At 41.5% G+C, this 22,066-nt stretch overlaps 1 protein-coding gene across 6 annotated transcripts in view; it reads left to right on the plus strand.

The window, feature by feature from the left end:
• The window catches only part of LOC130913367 (mitochondrial import receptor subunit TOM70-like), a 122,169-nt gene that overhangs the window by 56,091 nt on the left and 44,012 nt on the right, over positions 1-22,066 (plus strand). For all 6 annotated transcript variants that reach the window (XM_057831935.1, XM_057831937.1, XM_057831932.1 and 3 more), the window contains exons 7-8: positions 647-866; positions 16,016-16,150. In XM_057831935.1, the coding sequence (XP_057687918.1) occupies positions 647-866; positions 16,016-16,150 (355 nt within the window). The remainder of the gene's footprint in view (positions 1-646; positions 867-16,015; positions 16,151-22,066) is intronic.

A 22,066-nucleotide genomic window follows, 5' to 3' on the forward strand; every position in this document is an offset into this window, starting at 1 on the left:
GTGCTTTGTTATTGTGTATTTCAATATTAGCATGCTAATGCTAACATGCTAATGCTAACATGTGAATAGTATTGCTTTTTTGTAACTTGGTTGGTTGGTTCATGCTGGCCAGGTGGTCCTGCCCTGCCTTGGGACCACTGCAACATACGGATGGCGAGCTAGAACTTGAGCCAGGAGCCTGACGATCCTTTTTCCTTGTCTTCAACACAAGACGGTCTGGTAGGAGGCTCTGCAGCCCGTTTTTCTCTCCCCACGACTCAAGTCAAGCACTTCAAATACCCATTCAACTTGTGATGATTCAAGCAGCACTAATGGACACCCACCTTGTATCTCCATAAAACTGAAGGCATTCGTTCATGCTGTTTGTCACTTACGAACGTCGGGGTGGGGAAAGCAAAGTTTTTTTTCCCTCTCTCTCTCCGTTGATCAACTTTAAATTGTGTACACAGTCAGATTTCGGAAATATGTCTCTGTATCACATTTCTTTAATACACTTTTCATTCAATCAAAAAAATTTGTGATTATTCATTGCCGCTGCCATCCAGTAGCCGAACATGATCTTCCTGATATGCCCACTATTTTGTCACCTCAGTGGTGCTCTTAACAACACGGCTCATACTTGTTACAAAAACATTTCTCCCAACAGTCACCACCTGAGTTCGGGCTACCTGAAAGCCAGGCAATACATGGATGAGGAGGACTACGACAAAATCATCAGCGAATGCACTAAGGAGGTGGACTCGGAGGGCCGCTACATGGCTGAGGCGCTGCTCCTGCGCGCCACTTTTCACGTGTTGACTCGCAACCGAGTGGAGGCTGGTGTCGACTTGGACCGCATCATCAATATGCAGGAAGCCAACGTCAAGGTACATGTGCTAATAGCACCGGATCCCATGGAAGGAAGAATGGTTGTAATATCAGGAAACATAAGGATGTTGGCATGTACTGTAGGGTGTGTCAAGAAATAAAAAGTTGAGAAATGAGAGGGGGCCCCATGTTTTCAAGTTGTCTTATGATATACTTGATCATAATCAAAAGCAAAAAAATGGTTTTGACTTTATTTACCTACCCCCTTTTTTGATTGAAAAACAGCATTTTTTGCCCGTTTTTGCATGTTTTGACCATTTCCGCCTAAACCCTGTTTTTTCAGATATGTAATTTTTTATGCAATATTTATCATCTCCATTTAAAACCAGATATTTACTACAGTTGAAAATTGTCCCTTTAAAAATAAAAAAATGGTCCTTTTAAAAATGAAACTTATTTAGTTTCCAATAAAACTTTTACACTTCTAACATGACAAGACATGCCGCCGGCCATCACAGATCATTAAGAGAACACTTTGTACCCGAACATATTTGAATTGAACTGTTGAACCTTTTTATTGATAACTCCTATTGAGATGGGTCCCAAGACCAGGCATGAGGCTGGTACTAGTCTGGCTGATGTGACAGGTCCAGGAGAACCGATGATACAAACTGAGCTTCCTACTCTCCGGGGTGTCCTGAGGCATGGCATCTACCTGCAGGAAAAGAGGCTGTTGAAGGATGGGTTGTATAGGAGGAACTACAGCATCAACCAGCTGGTCAAGGATGTCAGGGTGGAGTTGGTGGGCTGTTGGCAGAGGGCAAATGCTCAATTCAGTCCTCCGGTCACCATAACAGACAAGTCCATAGAACGGAAAATCCAGGATGCCTGGACTGCTCTGGAAAACTTCGCCTGGAACAGGGGGGACATGAAGAGGGAGGAGGATAGGAAGAACTTCCTGGACAAATTGGCTTCCTATTCAACATTGCCTCCTGCTGTCATGAAATCCTCCCCTGCTCAGAGTCCGGGTGTGAGGGATGTCAGGAGGGGGCACACCTGAAGGACTGTAACTGTAGGAGGGAGAAAAGGATTCCGAAGCTGGAACTGGCCTCATGATGTCTATGAAGACCAGCCGGCCTCCTGGCCAGAGGGCTTCCATGATGATGGCAGGGCTTGATGTAAAGGAGACTAAGAGGCAACAGAAAGCTGCTGAACGGAAAGAAAAGGGTGACAAGATAAAGAAGGCTACTGCAGAGAAGGAAAAGGAACATCAGAAGGAGTGAGATGACAGGAGGGATGCTGAAGCAGAGCTCTTGCTACAGGAACAGACAAGTAAAGCAACAGCTGAGACAATGGCTGAGGAGATTGTGAAGAAGAGAAACACCCTCAAGATTCCAAATACCGCTCTAGCCACCATCAGGACTGAGGCGACGAACAGACAAGCTGCTGCCATCACCTCGGGATTCATCCAGGACCTGATTGCAGCTGAAATACTGCCAGTTGGAAGTGAGCACCTGGCTGTTGATCCGAAGAAGATTCACCGTGCTAGAGAGGAGGTGATGTTGTTTTTTGTATGCATTTGATTTTGTTGAAACATTTAATAAATCATTTTGAAAACAAAAAAAATATTTCATAGCTTCTAAAGTTAACAAAAAAGCTGTTCTCGGCTTCCTTTGTCTTTGCCTGACCGTGGTATTGTATTGTATTGTATTATGGTGTGGATTTCCATAACAAACTCAAGGTAGGGATAGTAAGCCTGAATGAGGTCCTGGGATGTAGACAAGCAGTCACATATATGAAAATGTTATTTTGGCAGATATGGTGGAAATACCCCCAAAAAGACCAAAGGCTGTCAATTTTGCATGCCAGAAAAAAAACGTTTTTTTCAGAAACTACATGAGTTTTATTTTTTATAACAGTCATTGTTGTGAATATTTGGTTTTGAATGGTATTGATGAAAATTACCAGAAAAAAATTACCAATATGGAAAAACTGATTTGGACGGAAATTGTCAAAATATACCCCAAAAAAGCATTTTTCAATCAAAAAAGGGGGTAGGTAACTAAAGTCAAAACCATTTTTTTGTTTTTGATTTTTATTAAGTATATCATAAGACAACTTGAAAACATAGGGCCCCCTCTCATTTCTCCACTTATTTTTTTCTTGACACACCCTAATGTACAGGGTTGGGAGTGAGCTGGGTTGCCGTCAGCTTTCACTATCGATGCCCTGATTACCGTAAATTCGGCACTACAGAGCGCACCTAGAGCTTCACGATCCAAAATTTGAGAAAAAAAAATTGCACTACGGTAAGTTATAAGCCGCAGGTGTCCGTGTTTTAATATGAGGTTTTCTGTGTAGAAATACTGTTCACTGAAAGATTTCAATGACCAAAAATCTCTTAATCAAATTAAATCATGTCAAGTGGCATCCTTCTCCTTAATATGCTATGTTCTTGTCATTCATATACAGCCAATTGGTGTCACAAGTCGTACTGTTTTTGTCCATACTGTTTTTTTTGTTTTTTTTTATAGCCAGCCTGAAACCACGCAAGGCAAATTTATTTATATAGCACAATTCAACACAAGGCAATTCAATGTGCTTTACATCACATGAAGATAATAAAAATCACATTTACAGTGCCTGTGACACAAAAAAGCATGTTTATTTCATAATACACGCGGTTATTTTATGCTCCTGAATAGGGATGTCCCGATCCAGATTTTTGCACCTCCGATCCGATACCGATATTGTTTTGCACTTCCGATCCCATACTGATACTGGCCGATACCAATACCGGCCAATCTGAGCACATATTAAAGTTATTTAGCCTCCTTAAGTAGTTGTCAGACTCATGTTGAAAACGGTTTTAGTACTCTTGATAACAACTACCCAGCTGAATTAGGCGAGTTTGAATAACACACAATGGTTGGTAACAAGAAGCTGACCTTTTTATTCAGTGATAAACACAAAACATTATAAATAACAAACAGAAATGGCATATTCAGTCAGTAAAACGTGCAAATAATATTGTAAACTGTCTTAAAAAAGCAAAACACAGAAACAACCTCAGTGGAAAATAAACTGTTAATTCAGCATCAGTTCTCTGCTCTTGAACAACTGTACCAAGGCTTTTAAAAAATCAGTGCAAATAATACCATTTTAAACCAAAAATGGCTTCTACTCTCCAATCTTCTCCACACTTTGTTGCTCCATCTCCATCTATTCTTCACAGTCCCTTCAGCTGTTTGCCCTGGATGCAGTCCCAGCATGATGGGGAGATTTTTTTTTTGACAAAGACAAGCATTTCAAGATGCTCAGGTGACAGCTGACATTTTTACCGGTTAACTTTAAATTTGCATTGCAGTCATAATGTAGGAGATGCCACGGAGGTAAATTGGGAGACGGTAATGCCTGTGTGCTGAAGGTGTGCCGTAAAATGCGGACCGGATTTTAGGGAAACCAAAGCAAAAAACTGGAATGGATTATGTAAATCAGTGCGCTGGGAAACCCAGACTGGAATTCACAAAAAAAATGGATCATGGGTCTATGGGAATATTTCCGTGTCGGCCGACCCAATACCGATGCGCATTTTTTTGCGCATATCGGCAGTCCATTCGAGCCAAATAACGGATCGAGACAACCCTAGTCCTGAATGAAATGGACCGCTTGGATGTGTGTGGAAGCGATCGCTATATTTATTTAGTTTTTTGAATCCCGCGCCACGAAAATGAGTGACTTCCGGCAACAGTCTCAAGTTGAGAAAGAGGGCGCTGTGACGTGTACGGTAGAAGACGTCCTCTTCACTATACAATGTATTGTTGTGTATGAGGACGAAGGATTCAGCTGATTTTGCTTATTAATACGTTTATTTTTTGCATCACGTCAGCCAAACGGCTGCAGAAAAATCATTCTGTATGAGGGAGAAACGTGTGCGCCTTTCTGGGGTTTCAAAAGGTTCCCATTCATCGGTGGATATTGGCCAAAACAAGCCCTACTACTGTTGGACCATGGGACTTACGAGGAAGTGAGTAAAGATCGTTTTCTGTATTATGTCAAATACTGGGATCATTTTAATATGTAGGTGGCTTGCATTTTATCGGTTAGGCTATAGGCTACTCGGATTACTGCCCTCTTTATGTGCCCGGTGTTCTGTCAAATTTTCTGACCGATCAGAAATTGCAACTTTGTGTTAAAAATAGCCGCGAATACAGCGATTACAAAGTAAACACTACAAACTTTCTTTAAATAAAGGACTACTTATGTTTGATCATTGCTAGGCATGTAAAAAGCTCTCCTCATGCACATTAGCTGCTCGTTAGCTGCACAACAACTGCAGCCGCCCTCCTCCGGGGAACGAGCTTTAAATTGCTCTCCGCCGGGCGGTTGGCCGATCAGCGTTGACAATCGACATGCCAGTCGTCATGTCAAATGTTCCGGGCTAGTTATGTGTGATTTTCCACTTTGAAGACTTTGAAACATCACTCGGTTCGGGTTAGCATGCCGGCTAGCTGTCACGCCTGCCATTGTTTACATTCTCCGAAGCCGGGGAAGGGAAATGACAGAAGCACGATTTAGGTGTCATAAAATATCGTTCGGGAGGTGCGACAGTAAAGGTGAAGTCGACAGTTTTGACCATTATGGAATAATTTTGCCGTGTCGTCCTGAATAAGTGCATTTTTATTATTTCATATTCCATTTAGCACAAGACTGTTATTTGTCATGACCATGCCATTTATTTAGCAATTGGGGAAAAATACTTGGATAAAAAGAATATTCTGTAAAAATATTGAAGTAAAGAGACAGAAACAATGACATTTTGCAGCTCTCTTCGTCGCGTTTTCCTCGTTGTGAATAATTCCCCCTCAACGGGCTGACTGGTCCTTCTCAAGCCATTTATTTAGCTATTGGCTTCAGCTCAGCCTTCATTCTGAAAGCTGAGCTGAAGCTGTGCAGTCGCATACAAGCCAGCTCCGTGAAGGACACGCTTCTATCTTCAGTGATAAGCACAGGCCTGGAAATACAGCCTGGAATACAGCTTGGCTATGGGTACCAGAAAGGCTCAGGCTCCGAAACAAGAGGATTTTGAAGAACTTAGAGCCTCCATCCTGAAAATGGAGGCCGCCCTGACCGCCTTGACCAATCCTATTGCCCTCATTGCCTGGTGGCCATGACGCCTGTCTCTACCGGGGTCACGCTCATCATCTCACCCAGTTCTATTTGTCACCAGTGGGTAGAGGAGATCAATCGCCACGTCAGGTCTGCCTCACTGCGAGTGCTGGTGTACCAGGGCGTGAAGAAGCACGGCTTCATCCAGCCACGCGTGCTGGCTGAGCAGGACGTAGTCATCACCACGTACGATTCCATGGAAATTAATGACTTTTTGAACAATAGGCGCTAGACTGTCATTGGACTGATCTTGAGCTGTTGCTTGTGCGACCTTGGCGGAAGGGGGACGGGTCCCGATAAGCTTTGGCTTTTTCCGTTCCCTTTGTCATGTCTCTACGTTGATTTTAATTTTTTAATGTTGATGATGATGATGATGATGACAAATGACAATAAAAAAAATAAATAATTGGATAAAAAGAATATCCTGTAAAAATATTGAAGTAGAGTGACTGAAACAATGACATTTTGCGGCTGTCTTCGTCGCGTTTTCCTCGTTCTGAATAATTGCCCCTCAATGGGCTTAATAGTAAAACCCATGAGCACTTTCTCCCGCTGACGTCATCCACCTGTTGTGGACGTTAGAGCCCTATAATGGTAGGCGTGGCTAACCGGCAGATTAAAAGACTAATTTCTCGTCATCTGCGCTTTGCCAAATTGTTGTATATAGTCGAATCGTCTCAAAATACGATTCAAATTAACATAATAATCCTATTTAAGACTTTTTCTCGTGTCGTATGCACTTTAAATCAATAGAACGTAAAAACAACGACAATCAAAATAGGAAATGAAATTATACATAAAAATCGCATTTAATCACGAATAGAATAAAAATAAAACAAAAACTACTACTATTTGTCGGACTACGAGTCACACCTGTGTATAAGTCGCACCAGCCATAAAATGCCCAATGAAGAGGAAAAAAATTATATAATTCGCACCGGAGTACAAGTCGCATTTTTGTAGGAAATTTACTCGATAAAATCCAACACAAAGAATAGATATGTCATCTTGAAAGGCAATTTAGTATAAAAATACAATAGAGAACAACATGCTGAATAAATGTACAGTGTACAGTGCATAAACAACGAAATGCGAATATACTGTCCTCACCAGGACGCTACGGCTCGGTCCTGGCTATACAGCGAACTCCCAAGTGACGATGCTGGACGTCCGTATAATTTGCTGAATCAATGTGGTGCTCGATACCAAACAGGTTCGCGTCAACGTAAATAAATGATAATTAGGTGCTCTTACAGCAACCGTTAGCATGCGTTCGCTAGCACTAGCACATCGTTCAAACAACCACACCACTGGCTCTAAGTGTGCGGGTGGAAAACACAACAACAACAACAGAAAAGATGATACACACAGGCGTTGCCTCTGTAGAGATATTTTAAAAGCATAAACAGCAGTGTTTCTCTCTCGCTAACTCGCCCACTCACTCAAAGCTACGTAGCTGTCCGTCTTCTTCTGGCGTGTGAGCGCGCTTCTTCACGTGAACAAGTGCGAGTGCGCCCCCATGTGGGCGTGAAAGTGCCACAAACTAAAAGCATGCATTTCAATATAAAATTGTCAATAATAAAATTGAACATACATTGCCAAAGGCAGACCGCGAACACGGCCATAGCTATTAAGAGTTATTCAGATAACTATAGCATAAAAAACTTACATGTGACATGTGAAATGATACCATAATGTGTTAATAATTTCACACATAAGTTGCTTCTGAGTACAAGTTGCACCCCCAGCCAAAATATGAAAAAAAACAAAAAAAAAAACTTATAGTCCGAAGAATACGGTACTAATAATTTAAATCAGTAATGGAGATAAGCACAAGAGGAATAGAAAGCAAGTAGATGGAAATATGTAGACAGTTATGGATATGCAGTGCTAAACAAAGCATTTTTAGCCCTGATTTAAAGGAGCTAACAGTTTGAGCATACTTCAGACCTTCAGGTAACTTTTTCCAGAGGTAAGAAGCATAATAACTAAATGCTTTCTCACTCTGCTTGGTTCTTGTTCTTGGAACATGCAGGAGACCGGTTCCAGACGACCTTAGAGTGTAACGATTTCAAAACCGGTGTAATGTGGTCCATTTTCCTTGTATTTGTGAGCATTCTATACTAGCTGTAGCTTCCTGACTGATTTTTCAAATTTTTTTTATCAAGACCAATAAATATACCGTTGCAATAGTCCAATCTGCTACAAAAGCACTTTTAAAAAAAACAACAACAACAAAAAAACCGGTTGCTACAAATATGAAGAAGACAAACTTTACCTTAACTCCTTTGATTATAGCCATCAGTTGTCCGAAAGTGCGTATGACACCAAAAATCATGTTTATTTCATACTTCACGTGGTGTTTTATGATTATGAATGAAATGGACTGCTAGGATGTGTGTGAAAGCGATCGAATATGTTCAATTTTTGAATCCCGCGCCATGAAAATGAGTTACTTCCGGCTCCAGTCTCGGGTTTAGGACGAATGCGAATGTGACGTCACTCGGGTCAGCATCTCACAATACAGCATTGCTTTACAGCATGCAGATGGACTGTGGATTCAGCTGATTTTGCAGTTTTTTTTATTTTTCGCATCACGCCAGCCAAATGGCTGCAGGCTTTTGTAACTGCACCAGGGAGAGGTGTGTGAGCCTTTTTGGGTTTCAGAAAGTTCCCATACACCCCGAGATCAGCCAAAACAAATGTGCTACAACTGTGGGACCATTGGACTTACGAAGAAGTGAGTAAACATCGTGTTTTGTATTATGTCAAATACTGGGATCATGGCACACGTTTTAATACGGAGGTGGCTTGCATTTTGTGGCTGACATGCTCCTTGTCAACCGAGAATGGCACTCGGCCGACGACTGGTGGCTTGTCGCACCTCCCCCCGCCGGGAGAGCGCTACACTCGGCTTATTGCCCTCTTCGTGCGCCCGGTGTTTTGTCAAAATTTCCACCCGATCAGAAACTTTGTATGAATACAGCGATTACAAAGTAAACACTACAAACTTTCTTTAAATAAACTAATTACTTACGTTTGATCATGGATGGACATGTAGAAAGTTCTCCTCACACACATCCTGCCATGTTAGCTGCACAACAACTGCTCTCTCACTGTTTACGTCTTCACTGTGTAGTTAAGCATTATTTTACGCCATATTCGTGTTGACGATATTGCAGCGACGCGCTCCTCCGACATCGGCCGGTTTGTCCGGCAGAAATTGTCCAGCTGCTTCCCCGGCAAACATGCTCTCCTGCCCGCAGCAGGGGACAAGCTGTAACTTGCTCGCTGCCGGGCAGGTTGCCGATCGGCGAAGACAATCGACAACCCCGCCGCCGTGTGATATGATGCCGGGTAGTTTTGAGTGATTTTTTTTGCTTCGAAAGCCGAGAATAGACTTTGAAACATCACTCGGTTCGTGTTAGCATGTCGGCTAGCTGTCACGCCTCCTGGTTTGTATACGCTGTCCTAAGTCGGGGCAGGGAAATGACAAAAGCCGGACTACTTCCGGTGGCATAAAATATCGTTCGGGAGGTGCAACAGTAAAGGTGAAGTCGACAGTTTTGACCATGAATAATTTTGCCATGTCGTACTGAATAAATGCATTTTTAATATTTCATATTCCGTTTAGCACAAGACTGTTATTTGTCATGACCATACCATTTATTTAGCCATTGGGGAAAAAATACTTGGATAAAAAGAATATCCTGTATAAATATTGAAGTAGAGAGACAGAAACAATGACGTTTCGCGACTCTCTTCGTCGCATTTTCCTCTTACTGAATAATTCCTCCTCTATGGGCTGAATTCTAAATCAGATGAAACCATGACCCCGCCGACGTCATTCTCTTGTTGTGGAAGCTAGAGCCCTTTAATGGTAGGCGTGGCTAAACGGCGGATTAAAAGACTTAATTCCTCGTCATTTGCGCTTTGCCAAATTGTTGTATATAGTCGAATCGTCTCAAAATGATTCTAATTCACATAATAATGCTCTTTAAAATTACTCCTGTTGTAGGCACTTTAAAATCTCCATACTAACTCGGAGTTAAAGGCTGTAAGTGCTAGCGCTACCATGGCAGCTTCGTTGTAACATAATGTGGATGTCCTTTCTTTTTAAATCTCTCAAACTACTCATGGCTAGCTTTAACTTGTTCTTCTGTCGTGGTAGAAATCATTAGTCTTCTTTAGCAATAAAATCCCGATAGTGCCTCACGAACACAGCAAGCAACTCGCTAGCATAGCAACTTCGTCAAAGCAAATTGTGGCTGTTTATTCATAACAAAAAAATGCTTAGCCTCAAATTTTTCTTCTGTATTATCATAAAACATCTTGTCAGCCTTTACTGGTGATTAGCTCGCCTTCTCACAAATGATGCCGTGGGAATGCTAGCACTATGACGCTTTGGCAATCCACGATAAACGCGGACTGCTACACTTTATTCAAGAGTGTTGTTATATAGTAGCACACTTCTCCTAGTAGGCAGAGACACTAAATCTACCCAAAGCCAGAGGCGTAGCGTCCCATTAGGCATACGCAGGCAATTGCCTAGGGCCCCCAGTCAGGAGAGGCCCCCAGAGGATCAACAGATTTGGCACACAAAGATTTAGCACACTCAGCTTCACCACACTGTCGTAGCGACAAGTATTGGGAGTGATTCAATGCTATGGAATCATTTGGCAGATAACTCACAATTCTCTTATCAGTTCCAATGAGCATACATGTTTAACCCTTTAACACCTAAGCCTATTTTGGCCAAATTTGCATGCATTTGATGTTTCCTTTATATTTCAAAGAAACAATTGTTTACAATGGCCAAATTGGGTCCCTTTTTTCAGGACACCTTGTCTAAACTGTTGTTTTGTTCACTGACCAATTATAATCCACATTTTGGACCCAAAAAGACAAAAAAAAATCCCCAAATCTTTTTTCAACATTTGTAATGTTGACGTCCCATTGACAACCAAACGTGCTCGACCAAACGTTTTGAAGTTTGATAATATTTATTCAACTTGTTAGGATAAACATTCAATAGAAAAAAATAAGATTGAATTGTTTTGTGTTTGACAATTCAACACAAACAGCAGGTATGGTCATAGGCGTTTTTGGCCTTTACACATACTATGGTCAAAACAGGTTATGTATTGTGCAAAATAGTGAGAAAAAAATGTATATATATCATTTAACACAAAAAGGGTTTGGAAGATATCTCTTTGTGATGTTAGGTGTTGTACCCATCACCTTATCAAAAGTATATACGTACATGCAATCAAGCTTCTCGAACACACATCTACATAAAAATTGAAGATTATAGTGAAGAAAAAAAAAATATAACATTGAAAAAAGGTTTTTCAAAAATATTGACAAGTAGTTCAATGCAAATTTTTCAGGCATGCCACCCAATAAAGTTTTTTTTTTTTTTTTTTTTGCGCACTCAAAGCTTCTTGAACAGGTCACGGAGCTGCGTCACACACCTCACACAGCCTACTCTTTCGCCGTTTGCGCACTGCTGTCACTTCTACTCACCGAGACGCCGACTCATCCAAAGAAAACAATGACAAATACGGCTCATCTTCTTCCTTGAGTTAATGAAATAATGCATTAGCTCGTGCTAAATGTAGTTTTAGATTCATTCTGCACGTTTCAAAGTCGCTCGCAACCCGCCGTTGCTTGCTTCGCATGCCTCCCTTTCAATAGTTGGCGCCTCGCTCGAAAATTTATTAAAAACGATCACATTCGGTTCGTCCTTCTTGACATCACGACTCTTGGGATAAGTAGTCTTTTGTGCTGCTTTCGGTTTTGAAAAAGGACAAGAAATGTTGGAGATGGATACATGGTCCATGCAGCGTTTTAATGCATATTTATGAGTACAATAAAAGTATAAAACTCAAATGACATTATCTCCCGTTTTTCTTGGCCGATTGACTTCAAATAAAAACTGGTTTGGACATCAACTTCCGCACTTTCAAACGAGACCAACCAGCGGCACGTGAGTAATGTATTTACAGCGTAACAAAGCTTCACGGACGATATGCGTCGCTGCCGACACGTTCAGTGTTCAAGGGTTAAGGAAGCCCAAATAGTTTAGCACTGCATGTACATGCAAGGAGTGATTCATTAAAAACAAAGAAAAGTCCTTGCGTTGGTATTTTATGTTGGTTTTCAAAGGTCACCTCATTATTCATGTGACTACTTAAAGAAATGGTGATTTTTCCGAGAAAGTCTATTAATGGGTCTATCGTATTCCTCGTTGAATACTAAATAAGAAAAAGATAACATATATGCATCTAAAATTATCCTAAACGATTTTATTAGCAATTTTAATGCTCCTTTTAGCAAGGTTCCATGGGTATGCGGTATGCCACTGCGTACGTTCCCATAGCAACTAGTCCTGTTATTGTCCTACGTCACAAGCGCTGCATATTCTGGGAACGAGAATAGGCGTAAGGTAGAGGTTAGAGTTTGTGCCCGAACCCGAAATGTCGGGTCGGGTCGGGCCCACATTTTAAGCATTCACGTTCGGGTCATGTCGGGTCGGGCCGCCATGCAGGACTAATAAATTATTTAAAAAAAAAAAAAAAAAAGTTTAGAGAGCAGGCTCTCTGTATTGCTCTTTTGCTTGTGCGTGTGCACGAACGCCGTGGCGCCGGCCGCTCCCGCTATACCGTTTGCGCACGGCCGAGGCGCCGGCCGCTCCCGCTATACCGTTTGCGCACGGCCGAGGCGCCGGCCGCTCCCGCTACACCGTTTGCGCACGGCCGAGGCGCCGCCCTCATTTTCAATCCTCAGTTTCCTCACCTACTGCAGCCAAACGAAAAAGGAGTTCTTTTTTCGCTGAGTGGGAAAACACTGATGATGACGATGATCCTGCTCGAGATGAGGTGAACATGTACATTAGTCAAAGGCATGCTATGGCTGATGATAGAGATTTGCTTGGCTGGTGGAGAACAAACTCAAGTATATACCCAAAACTTTCCAAGTTGGCAAGAAAAGTTCTGTGCATTCCTGCAAGCAGCAGCAGCGAGAGGGTTTTCAGCGCTGCAGGCCGCACAATAGAACAGCGGAGAACGTCACTGAAACCTGCCACAGTGGACGCAATTTTATTTCTCCACGACGACGACCAAAAAATATAACCAGTGTAAGTTTAAGCCATAATATCCTGCTGTTCAAATCGCCATTTTTTGTCAGAGCCGGTCTAATTATTTCCCTTATTTCACAGTAATAAAGAGCAAGACATGAGGCGGGGGCCGCAAGTTGCCGACTGCAGTCAAGGCCAGCCCGCAGTTTAAAGCTTTTATTTCATTTTTACTTTTTATTTTGGTATTGTAGTCGTTACAATAAAGAATGTTATTTCAAAGCATTTGTAGTTTTATTTATTTTTTTGCTGCTGTTCCCTCTCCTTGTCAGAGAGGCACGTCCATGTGAGAACAATATCCTACACACTCAGAAATATGTTTAACAAACTTTCCCAGCGTTATTTCGTTGTGTGAATGCTTTGATAATTCTCAAAAAAATATGTAGATTATTTAAGCATTAAGAAAACTTGCGTTTTTTTCTGCCAACTCGAAGAAATGAAAATAAATTGCTGCTGCTGCGCTTTTTCCGCGTCACTCCAAAAAAAAAAAAAAAAACCTTTCCCAGCGTTATTTCGTTGTGTGAATGCTTTGATAATTCTCAAAAAAATATGTAGATTATTTAAGCATTAAGAAAACTTGCGTTTTTTTCTGCCAACTCGAAGAAATGAAAATAAATTGCTGCTGCTGCGCCTTTTCTGCGTCACTCCAAAAAAAAAAAAAAAAACTTTCCCAGCGTTATTTCGTTGTGTGAATGCTTTGATAATTCTCAAAAAAAATATGTAGATTATATAAACATTAAGAAAACTTGCGTTTTTTTCTGCCAACTCGAAGAAATGAAAATAAATTGCTGCTGCTGCACTTTTCCCGCGTCACTCCAAAAAAAAAAAAAAAAAAAAATCGGGTTTTTCGGGCTCGGGCCTGCAAATCTAGTTAAGTGATCGAGCTCGGGCCGGGTCGGGCCTCAATACCAGCGGGCCGTGTCGGGTCGGGCTGGATTTTTTAGGCCCGAACTAGGCTCTAGCGTAAGGTGCGCATTACGAGCAGAGGACGGCCACCCCACCTGGTAGAGGATTAATCTGTGCATCCATGAACGAATGTAAGTATTTCCTCTTCATGCCATAAAGTTCTTATGATAAGTTAGAGCCGTTATCAGCGCAACCGTTTTGTGTTTTTCCTGTTATGTCGGCTGGTTGATCCCACTCATTCTCGCTGCGTCGAGGAGAGCGTTCTTTATGTTATACTCGCATTGCACATTTGCTTTAAGAGGGAAGGTGTTAGTTTAGCATCTTAAAATGATGTTGTACATCCATATGAGTGTAAAGTGCTTAGTTTTCGCCACTGTTATGGCCAAGATGACCGCACGCAGCGCGCACTCAACCACTACCACCTTCGTGTTCATTTTACTGCGCAAATATGTACGTATGTGTGTCATGTGACTCAGAGTGAGAGTGGGCGGCGATCGGGCCTTTTTTTAATTGGCAAAATCAAGAGAAGTTATCCGTCTGGGAATCGAAAAAAAGAAAGAAAAACTTTATATATACATTTTCATCTGGGAATTTTTTCAGAAAGTGTCAGTCTCCCTCAGGGCAGCTGTGGTTACAATAGAAAGCTTACATCCACTGAGTGTGGAGTGAATGAATAATGCAATTGGGGGGGGCACTTTGAGTGTCCTAAAAAGCGCTCTATGAGAGCGAGGCGTTATTAGACTTTTATTAAATATGCTATTGCTCCAGATCGATCGGGTCCGATCACGTCATTTTCAAAGTATCGGAATCGGCAAAAAAATATCGGCCATGCCTTTTTTTAATATATATATATATATATTTTAATTAGATTGTTTTCTAATTGTATTTAAAGTTACAGACATTATATGCTACACTCATACAGAGTCTTTAGATTAGGCTTAACGTAGGGTTATCATAAATATCCTGATGGCGGTGGTAAGTAATGAATTGATAAATGTGTCATGTTTCAATATTTGAAAGCTATGAATATTTGAGTTGCATGCCCCTTTCACTCATTGTCATACTCAATCTGTTGTGACGCCGTTTTACCAACAGAGAGAGCCAAAGGCAGTGCTAAATGAGTAGAGTGAATTTTGGCATCCTTTCATACCGTCCTTCATTTGACTATAACCTTACATAACCTCTCCCTCTAAGTAGAATTGTCATGGGAAGCAATGTGGTAATAGATTTTGTCTAAACACCTAAATTTTTTTCTCAAAGCAGAGATGATATATGCATTGTCAGCACCACTCACAGTCATGGTTTTACTTCCCATCATGGTTCCACTTTCCCATCATGCCTTGGGGCATGCTGCAGTATAATTTACTGAAAGCTCAACAAATACACTAGATGTCAGTATTCAGTCACAATACACAAAGTCCCAAGTCTTTCTATCCGTGGAGCCCTCTCACAGAAAGAATGATAATAATGTAAATGCCATCTTGAGGATTTATTGCCATAATAAACAAATACAGTACTTATGTACTGTATGTTGAATGTATATATTCGTCCGAGTTTTATTCATTTTTTTCTTAACGCATTGCCAAAATGTATATGATCGGGAAAAATTATCGGGAATGATTGGAATTGAATCGGGAGCCAAAAAAAGCAATCGGATCGGGAAATATCGGGATCGGCAGATACCCAAACTAAAACGATCGGATCGGGAATTATCGGGATCGGCAGATACCCAAACTAAAACGATCGGGATCGGATCGGGAGCAAAAAAACATGATCGGAACAACCCTAGCTCCAAGTCCAACTGTCCCCCTTACTTGCACATGCTCAAAGGGCCCCATGTTGCCTGGGGCCCCCGGGGACCCTTGCTACGCCTCTGCCCAAAGCCCCAACATCTAAGCATGGTGGCCTGCCAGCCTTATAAAGCACTGGGTCAAATCCTATTTAAAATGCTTCCTCATACACCTGCTGATTAATTTTCTTGTCCATGGTTGTCCGCAGCTGCGTGCCAACGCTCTCATCAAGCGTGGGATCCTGTACAAACAGGATGTCCGACACTTGGCTGCCAAAAAGCACTTCAACATCGCAGCAGAGATCGACGCATGCAATCCCGATGTGTACCATCACATGGGGCAGGTAGGAGTTACCATAGGGTGTCCATATTTTGATTTCCAAAAAAGAGGACACTCGGCCCGGCCTTGAAATACTTGAATTTTACTCGAAGATCACTCAAACATGCCTATATCACTTTATTGTATTTAAAGTGTGCCATAAAAAATATATGGCAGAAAACACAGACAAGGCTGAAAAAAAGCAGTTTCTGCCCTTGCACTCCTCTTTAAAAGAAACTGCTGTATTTTAAGCCAAAACAACTGTTGTTTGATAGAGCAATATGTCTATATGCTGCCATAGCAGATTCATGGCGCAAACTATTTTTAAATTTGCCCGTTTTACCCTGGAAACCCCCGTTTAGACGTCGCGCAACCGTTTTTGTTTCAACCCAGCCATGACAACAAGGAAAGTATATTATTCAAAATGTCTGTCATTTTTAGCTTTGAATCATTCATTCATGTCTAATATTTTATTTACTCGCATATTTTAAACCTTTAAAGAAATTACATCACAGTGAAAAAAATGACGTCTGTATAAAAGTCACGGATATCGACATCATAAGTTTTGCTAAATTGTATTTTTTGTTTTTGTTTCGCATTTTCCCCGATATGTTAGATGATAAATAATCGATACAAATAAAGAACAATTGAGGGAAAAAAAAAGGTTTAAAAGGGTAAATATATGAAAATGAAAATCTCGATGTCTGCGATTTCTGCATCAAGACCCTTGTTATATTACCGTGTTTCACCCATAAGATCCAGCTGTGGCCATTCACAGCTGCGTCTTGACACTTAGTGATGTATGCGACATGGAGTTTTTGGATCGAAACAAGGTAAGTACACGATTATATCGCATTAAAGTCATAGGGTCTGTAATTCTGCTCTGGCGTGCTCTCACGTCCAGATAGGGTTTTGCTGTTTTAAAAAAACAAAAAGCCCTCCTGTCCAAAGTTTTTCTTCCTTTCCAATGATGTATCACACATGCATATCGGACAATTTTGAAATTTGGCCAAATTGGGGGTCTTAGAGCGAAACTTCAAGTCACCTGAGTCTTTTCCGCCTTAGTATATACAGTTGTGGTCAAAGGTTGACACACACTTGTGAAGAACATAATGTCATGGCTCTCTTGAGTTTCCAGTTATTTCTACAACTCTGATTTTTCTCCGATAGAGTGATTGGAACAGATACTACTTCTCACAAAAAACATTCATGAAGTTTGGTTCTTTTATGACTTTATTGTGGGTTAACAGAAAAAGTGATCAAATCTGCTGGGTCAAAAATATACATACATGGATGTGAAAAAGAGAATCATTGACTTGAACAAGTCAGGAAAGTCACTTGGAGCCATTGCAAAGCAGCTGCAGGTCCCAAGAGCAACAGTGCAAACAATTGTTTGTAAGTATAAAGTGCATGGCACTGTTTTGTCACTCCCACGATCAGAAAGAAAACGCGAGCTATCACCTGCTGCTGAGAGAAAATTGGTCAGGAGGGTGAAGATTCAACCGAGAATCACCAAAAAGCAGATCTGCCAAGAATTAGAAGCTGCTGGAACACAGGTGTCAATGTCCACAGTCAAGCGTGTTTTGCATCTCCATGGACTGAGAGGCTGCCGTGCAAGAAGGAAGCCCTTGCTCTAAAAGCCGCACCTTAAGGCTCGACTGAAGTTTGCTGCTGATCACATGGACAAAGATAAGACCTTCTGGAGGAAAGTTCTGTGGTCAGAAGAAACAAAAATCGAGCTGTTTGGCCACAATGCCCAGCAATATGTTTGGAGGAGAAAAGGTGAGGCCTTTAACCCCAAGTACACCATGCCTACCGTCAAGCACGGTGGTGGTAGTATTATGCTGTGGGGCTGTTTTGCTGCCAATGGAACTGGTGCTTTACAGAGAGTAAATGGGCTAATGAAGAAGGAGGATTACTTTCAAATTCTTCAAGATAACCTAACGTCATCAGCCCGAAGATTGGGTCTTGGGCGCAGTTGGGTGTTCCAACAGGACAATGACCCCAAACACACATCAAAAGTGGTAATGGAATGGCTAAATCAGGCTAGAATGAAGGTTTTCGAATGGCCTTCCCAAAATCCCATTGAGAACTTGTGGACAATGCTGAAGAAACAAGTCCATGTCAGAAAGCCATCAAATTTAACTGAACTGCACCAATTCTGTCAAGAGGAGTGGTCAAAGATTCAACCAGAAGCTTGTGGATGGCTACCAAAAGCGCCTAATTGAAGTGAAAATGGCCAACGGACATGTTACCAAATATTAGCGCTGCTGTATGTATATTTTTGACCCAGCAGATTTGATCACTTTTTTCTGTTCACCCATAATAAAGTCATAAAAGAACCAAACGTTCCAAAGAACCAAAGAGCCATGACATTATGTTCTTCACAAGTGTATGTAAACTTTTGACCACAACTGTATTGCCACATAGTATATATTATATACAGTGGGGCAAATAAGTATTTAGTCAACCACTAATTGTGCAAGTTCTCCTATTTGAAAAGATTAGAGAGGCCTGTAATTGTCAACATGGGTAAACCTCAACCATGAGAGACAGAATGTGGGGGGAAAAAAAACAATGTCACATTGTTGGATTTTTAAAGAATTTATTTCCTAATTGGAGTGGAAAATAAGTATTCGGTCACCTACAAACAAGCAAGATTTCTGGCTTTCAAATAGGTCTAACTTCTTCTAACGAGGCTCCACTCGTTTCCTGTATTAATGGCACCTGTTTTAACTCATAAATAAAAAAATTAAAAAAATACACTCACCGGCCACTTTATTAGGTACACCTGTCCAACTGCTCGTTAACACTTAATTTCTAATCAGCCCATCACATGGCAGCAACTCGGTGCAGTGGAGTGCATTTAGGCATGTAGACATTGTTTAAGACAATCTCCTGCAGTTCAAACCAAGCACCAGTATAGGGAAGAACGGTGATTTGAGTGACTTTGAACGTGGCATGGTTGTTGGCGCCAAAAGGGCTGGTCTGAGTATTTCAGAAACTGCTGATCAACTGGGATTTTCACGCACAACCATCTCTAGGGTTTACTGAGAATGGTCCGAAAAAGAAAAAATATCCTGTGAGCGGCAGTTCTGTGGGCGGAAATGCCTTGTTGATGCCAGAGGTCAGAGGAGAATAGCCAGACTGGTTCGAGCTGATAGAAAGGCAACAGTGACTCAAATAAACACTGTTGAAATTCCTCCCCCCCCCGGCCCAGACGCACCCGCGGACAGCACCAACCAAAACAACTGCCGCTCGGCTGACGCTGCCCTGCGTGCGCCCGCCAGGAAGGCCGAATCTCGCGCATCCTCTTATTTTAACCCTTTGTACTGACTCCATGTTTCAAAACCTTGAAGAACACTCACCGAAAACAGGTTGACAATTTATTCGTCGACAAAGGTAAAAACAAGGCAAAAACAGACGACAGAGGGACAATTCTGGATCCAAAACAAGGCTACATGTTTCCGAGCAGAAGAAATCTGTCTTATCTCAGTGTCCACTCTTTTTAAAGTCTTTGCTGACGCGGGTCATATCGAAGGTGTGTCTGAAGGTGGGTCTGGGCGTTGCTTTTTGGTCTTCCCCTTGTTGGCCGGTTTGAGGCGGCTTAGGTTTGTGCGCGGATTGGGACGCCCGCTATCACTTTGCTGTCCGGGCTGGTTGTACTTGTTTTAGGACAAAGCGCTTTGTCCTTGGAGTTTGCTGGGAGAGCAGATTGCCAGAGTTGGTGCGTCACTCTTGTGATAAGACGGCATTGTGTATCTCTTCTATTTCTTCTCGTTAAACTATGGTGTTCTATTTATTTTATATTAGTAGCGTAGTCCTACGGTAAATATGAAAATGATACTATTTCCTGATTAATTATATTACGTGTGTTAGAGTAATGCAAACAGTTAGACGGTGCCAACCTGTACCATATGTATGTGTTAGACTATATATGTGTTAGACTAATGCAGACAATTATATGGTGTGTGCGATGATGATATCGTTTCTCCTTCAACACCCGTTACAACCAAGGTAGGCAGAAGAGCATCTCTGAACGCACAGTACGTCGAACTTTGAGGCAGATGGGCTACAGCAGCAGAAGACCACGCCGGGTGCCACTCCTTTCAGCTAAGAACAGGAAACTGAGGCTACAATTTGCACAAGCTCATCGAAATTGGACAATAGAAGATTGGAAAAACGTTGCCTGGTCTGATGAGTCTCGATTTCTGCTGCGATATTCGGATGGTAGGGTCAGAGTTTGGTGTCAACAACATGAAAGCATGGATCCATCCTTCCTTGTATCAACGGTTCAGGTGTAATGATGTGTGGAATATTTTCTTGGCACTCTTTGGGCCCCTTGGTACCAATTGAGCATCATTGGAACGCCACAGCCTACCTGAGTATTGTTGCTGACCATGTCCATCCCTTTATGACCACAATGTACCCAACTTCTGATGGCTACTTTCAGCAGGATAATGCGCCATGTCATAAAGCTGGAATCATTTCAGACCAGTTTCTTGAACATGACAATGAGATCACTGTACTCATATGGCCTCCACAGTCACCAGATCTCAATCCAATAGAGCATCTTTGGGATGTGGTGGAACGGGAGATTCGCATCATGGATGTGCAGCCGACAAAACTGCACCAACTGTGTGATGCCATCATGTCAATATGGACCAAACTCTCTGAGGAATGCTTCCAGCCCCTTGTTGAATCTATGCCACGAAGAATTGAAGGAGTTCTGAAGGCAAAAGGGGGTCCAGCCCGTTGCTAGCATGGTGTACCTAATAAAGTGGCCGGTGAGTGTAATATATGTATCGTATTGGCCCGAATATAAGACGACCCTGATTATAAGACGACCCCCTCTTTTTCAAGACTCAAGTTTGAAAAAAGACTTTTTGAACCCCAAATTATTTTTTATACAGAAAAAATAAAACGGTACATTCTAAACAGATGATTATAACAATATATTTGAGAGAAAAAGCATGTTATTTTGCTTCATTCAAATCTTAATATCTGAACATTTAAATATGTAAACTTAAGTGGAATCACATTTGTAAATGAATGACTTCGGGTTTTTGAAATGTAAATAAACAAATCTATTGTGATGAAACAACAAAATTGCAATAACTGCATTAACCATCAAAGTGAAATATAACTGTAATGGTAGTCTTGAAACAAATCTGAATAAGGAAAAACATAGCAATAAAGTAATGCCAACTGGTTAAACTTGAGATATCTGAGATGTCATGACAGAAAATCACTTCAATGATATCTGGCGCCATCTAGCGTCGTGAATGGGTAAAATGTCTAGACCGCTGAGATCATGACAGAACATCGCTTTATTGATATCTGGCGCCATCTAGCATCGTGAATGGATATAACGTCTAGACCGAGATTATAAAACGACCCAGCTTCTTCAATCTGATTTCAATGCAAAAAAACACCGTCTTATTTTCGGGCCAATACGGTATATATATGGCGGAAAATACTCAGGTGACTTGAAGTTCTGCTCTGAGACCCCCAATTAAGCCAACTTTCAAAATTGTCCGATTTGCATGTGTGATGCATCATTGGAAAGCTTAAAATCTCAATTTTCTGGAGGAATAAAAATTTTGAACAGGAGCCACACTGCCAATGGGTTTTCCCATTGGCAGTGTATCAAATACTTGTTCTCCCCACTGTATAAGCCAATATAGACCAGACACATGATCGACATTAAGAGATAAACTTGAAAGGGTTTATGGAGCACTATAAACTAAGCTTGAGAACGATAAACCGATACGACCGGATATCCAGTTTTACAGGTGAGAGATACAGCTGTATCAATTGTAAAGTGACCATTCGACAGTAATTTGCCATTCAATATTCAACGAACCGATAGTAGAGCTATAATTTGGCTATCGCGAGCACAAGAATCGGCTTCTAATGCCTAATTCAATGCATTGCTTAA

Source organism: Corythoichthys intestinalis, chromosome 3 (assembly GCF_030265065.1).
Source record: "Corythoichthys intestinalis isolate RoL2023-P3 chromosome 3, ASM3026506v1, whole genome shotgun sequence".
In the NCBI taxonomy this organism is placed as follows: Eukaryota; Metazoa; Chordata; class Actinopteri; order Syngnathiformes; family Syngnathidae; genus Corythoichthys; species Corythoichthys intestinalis.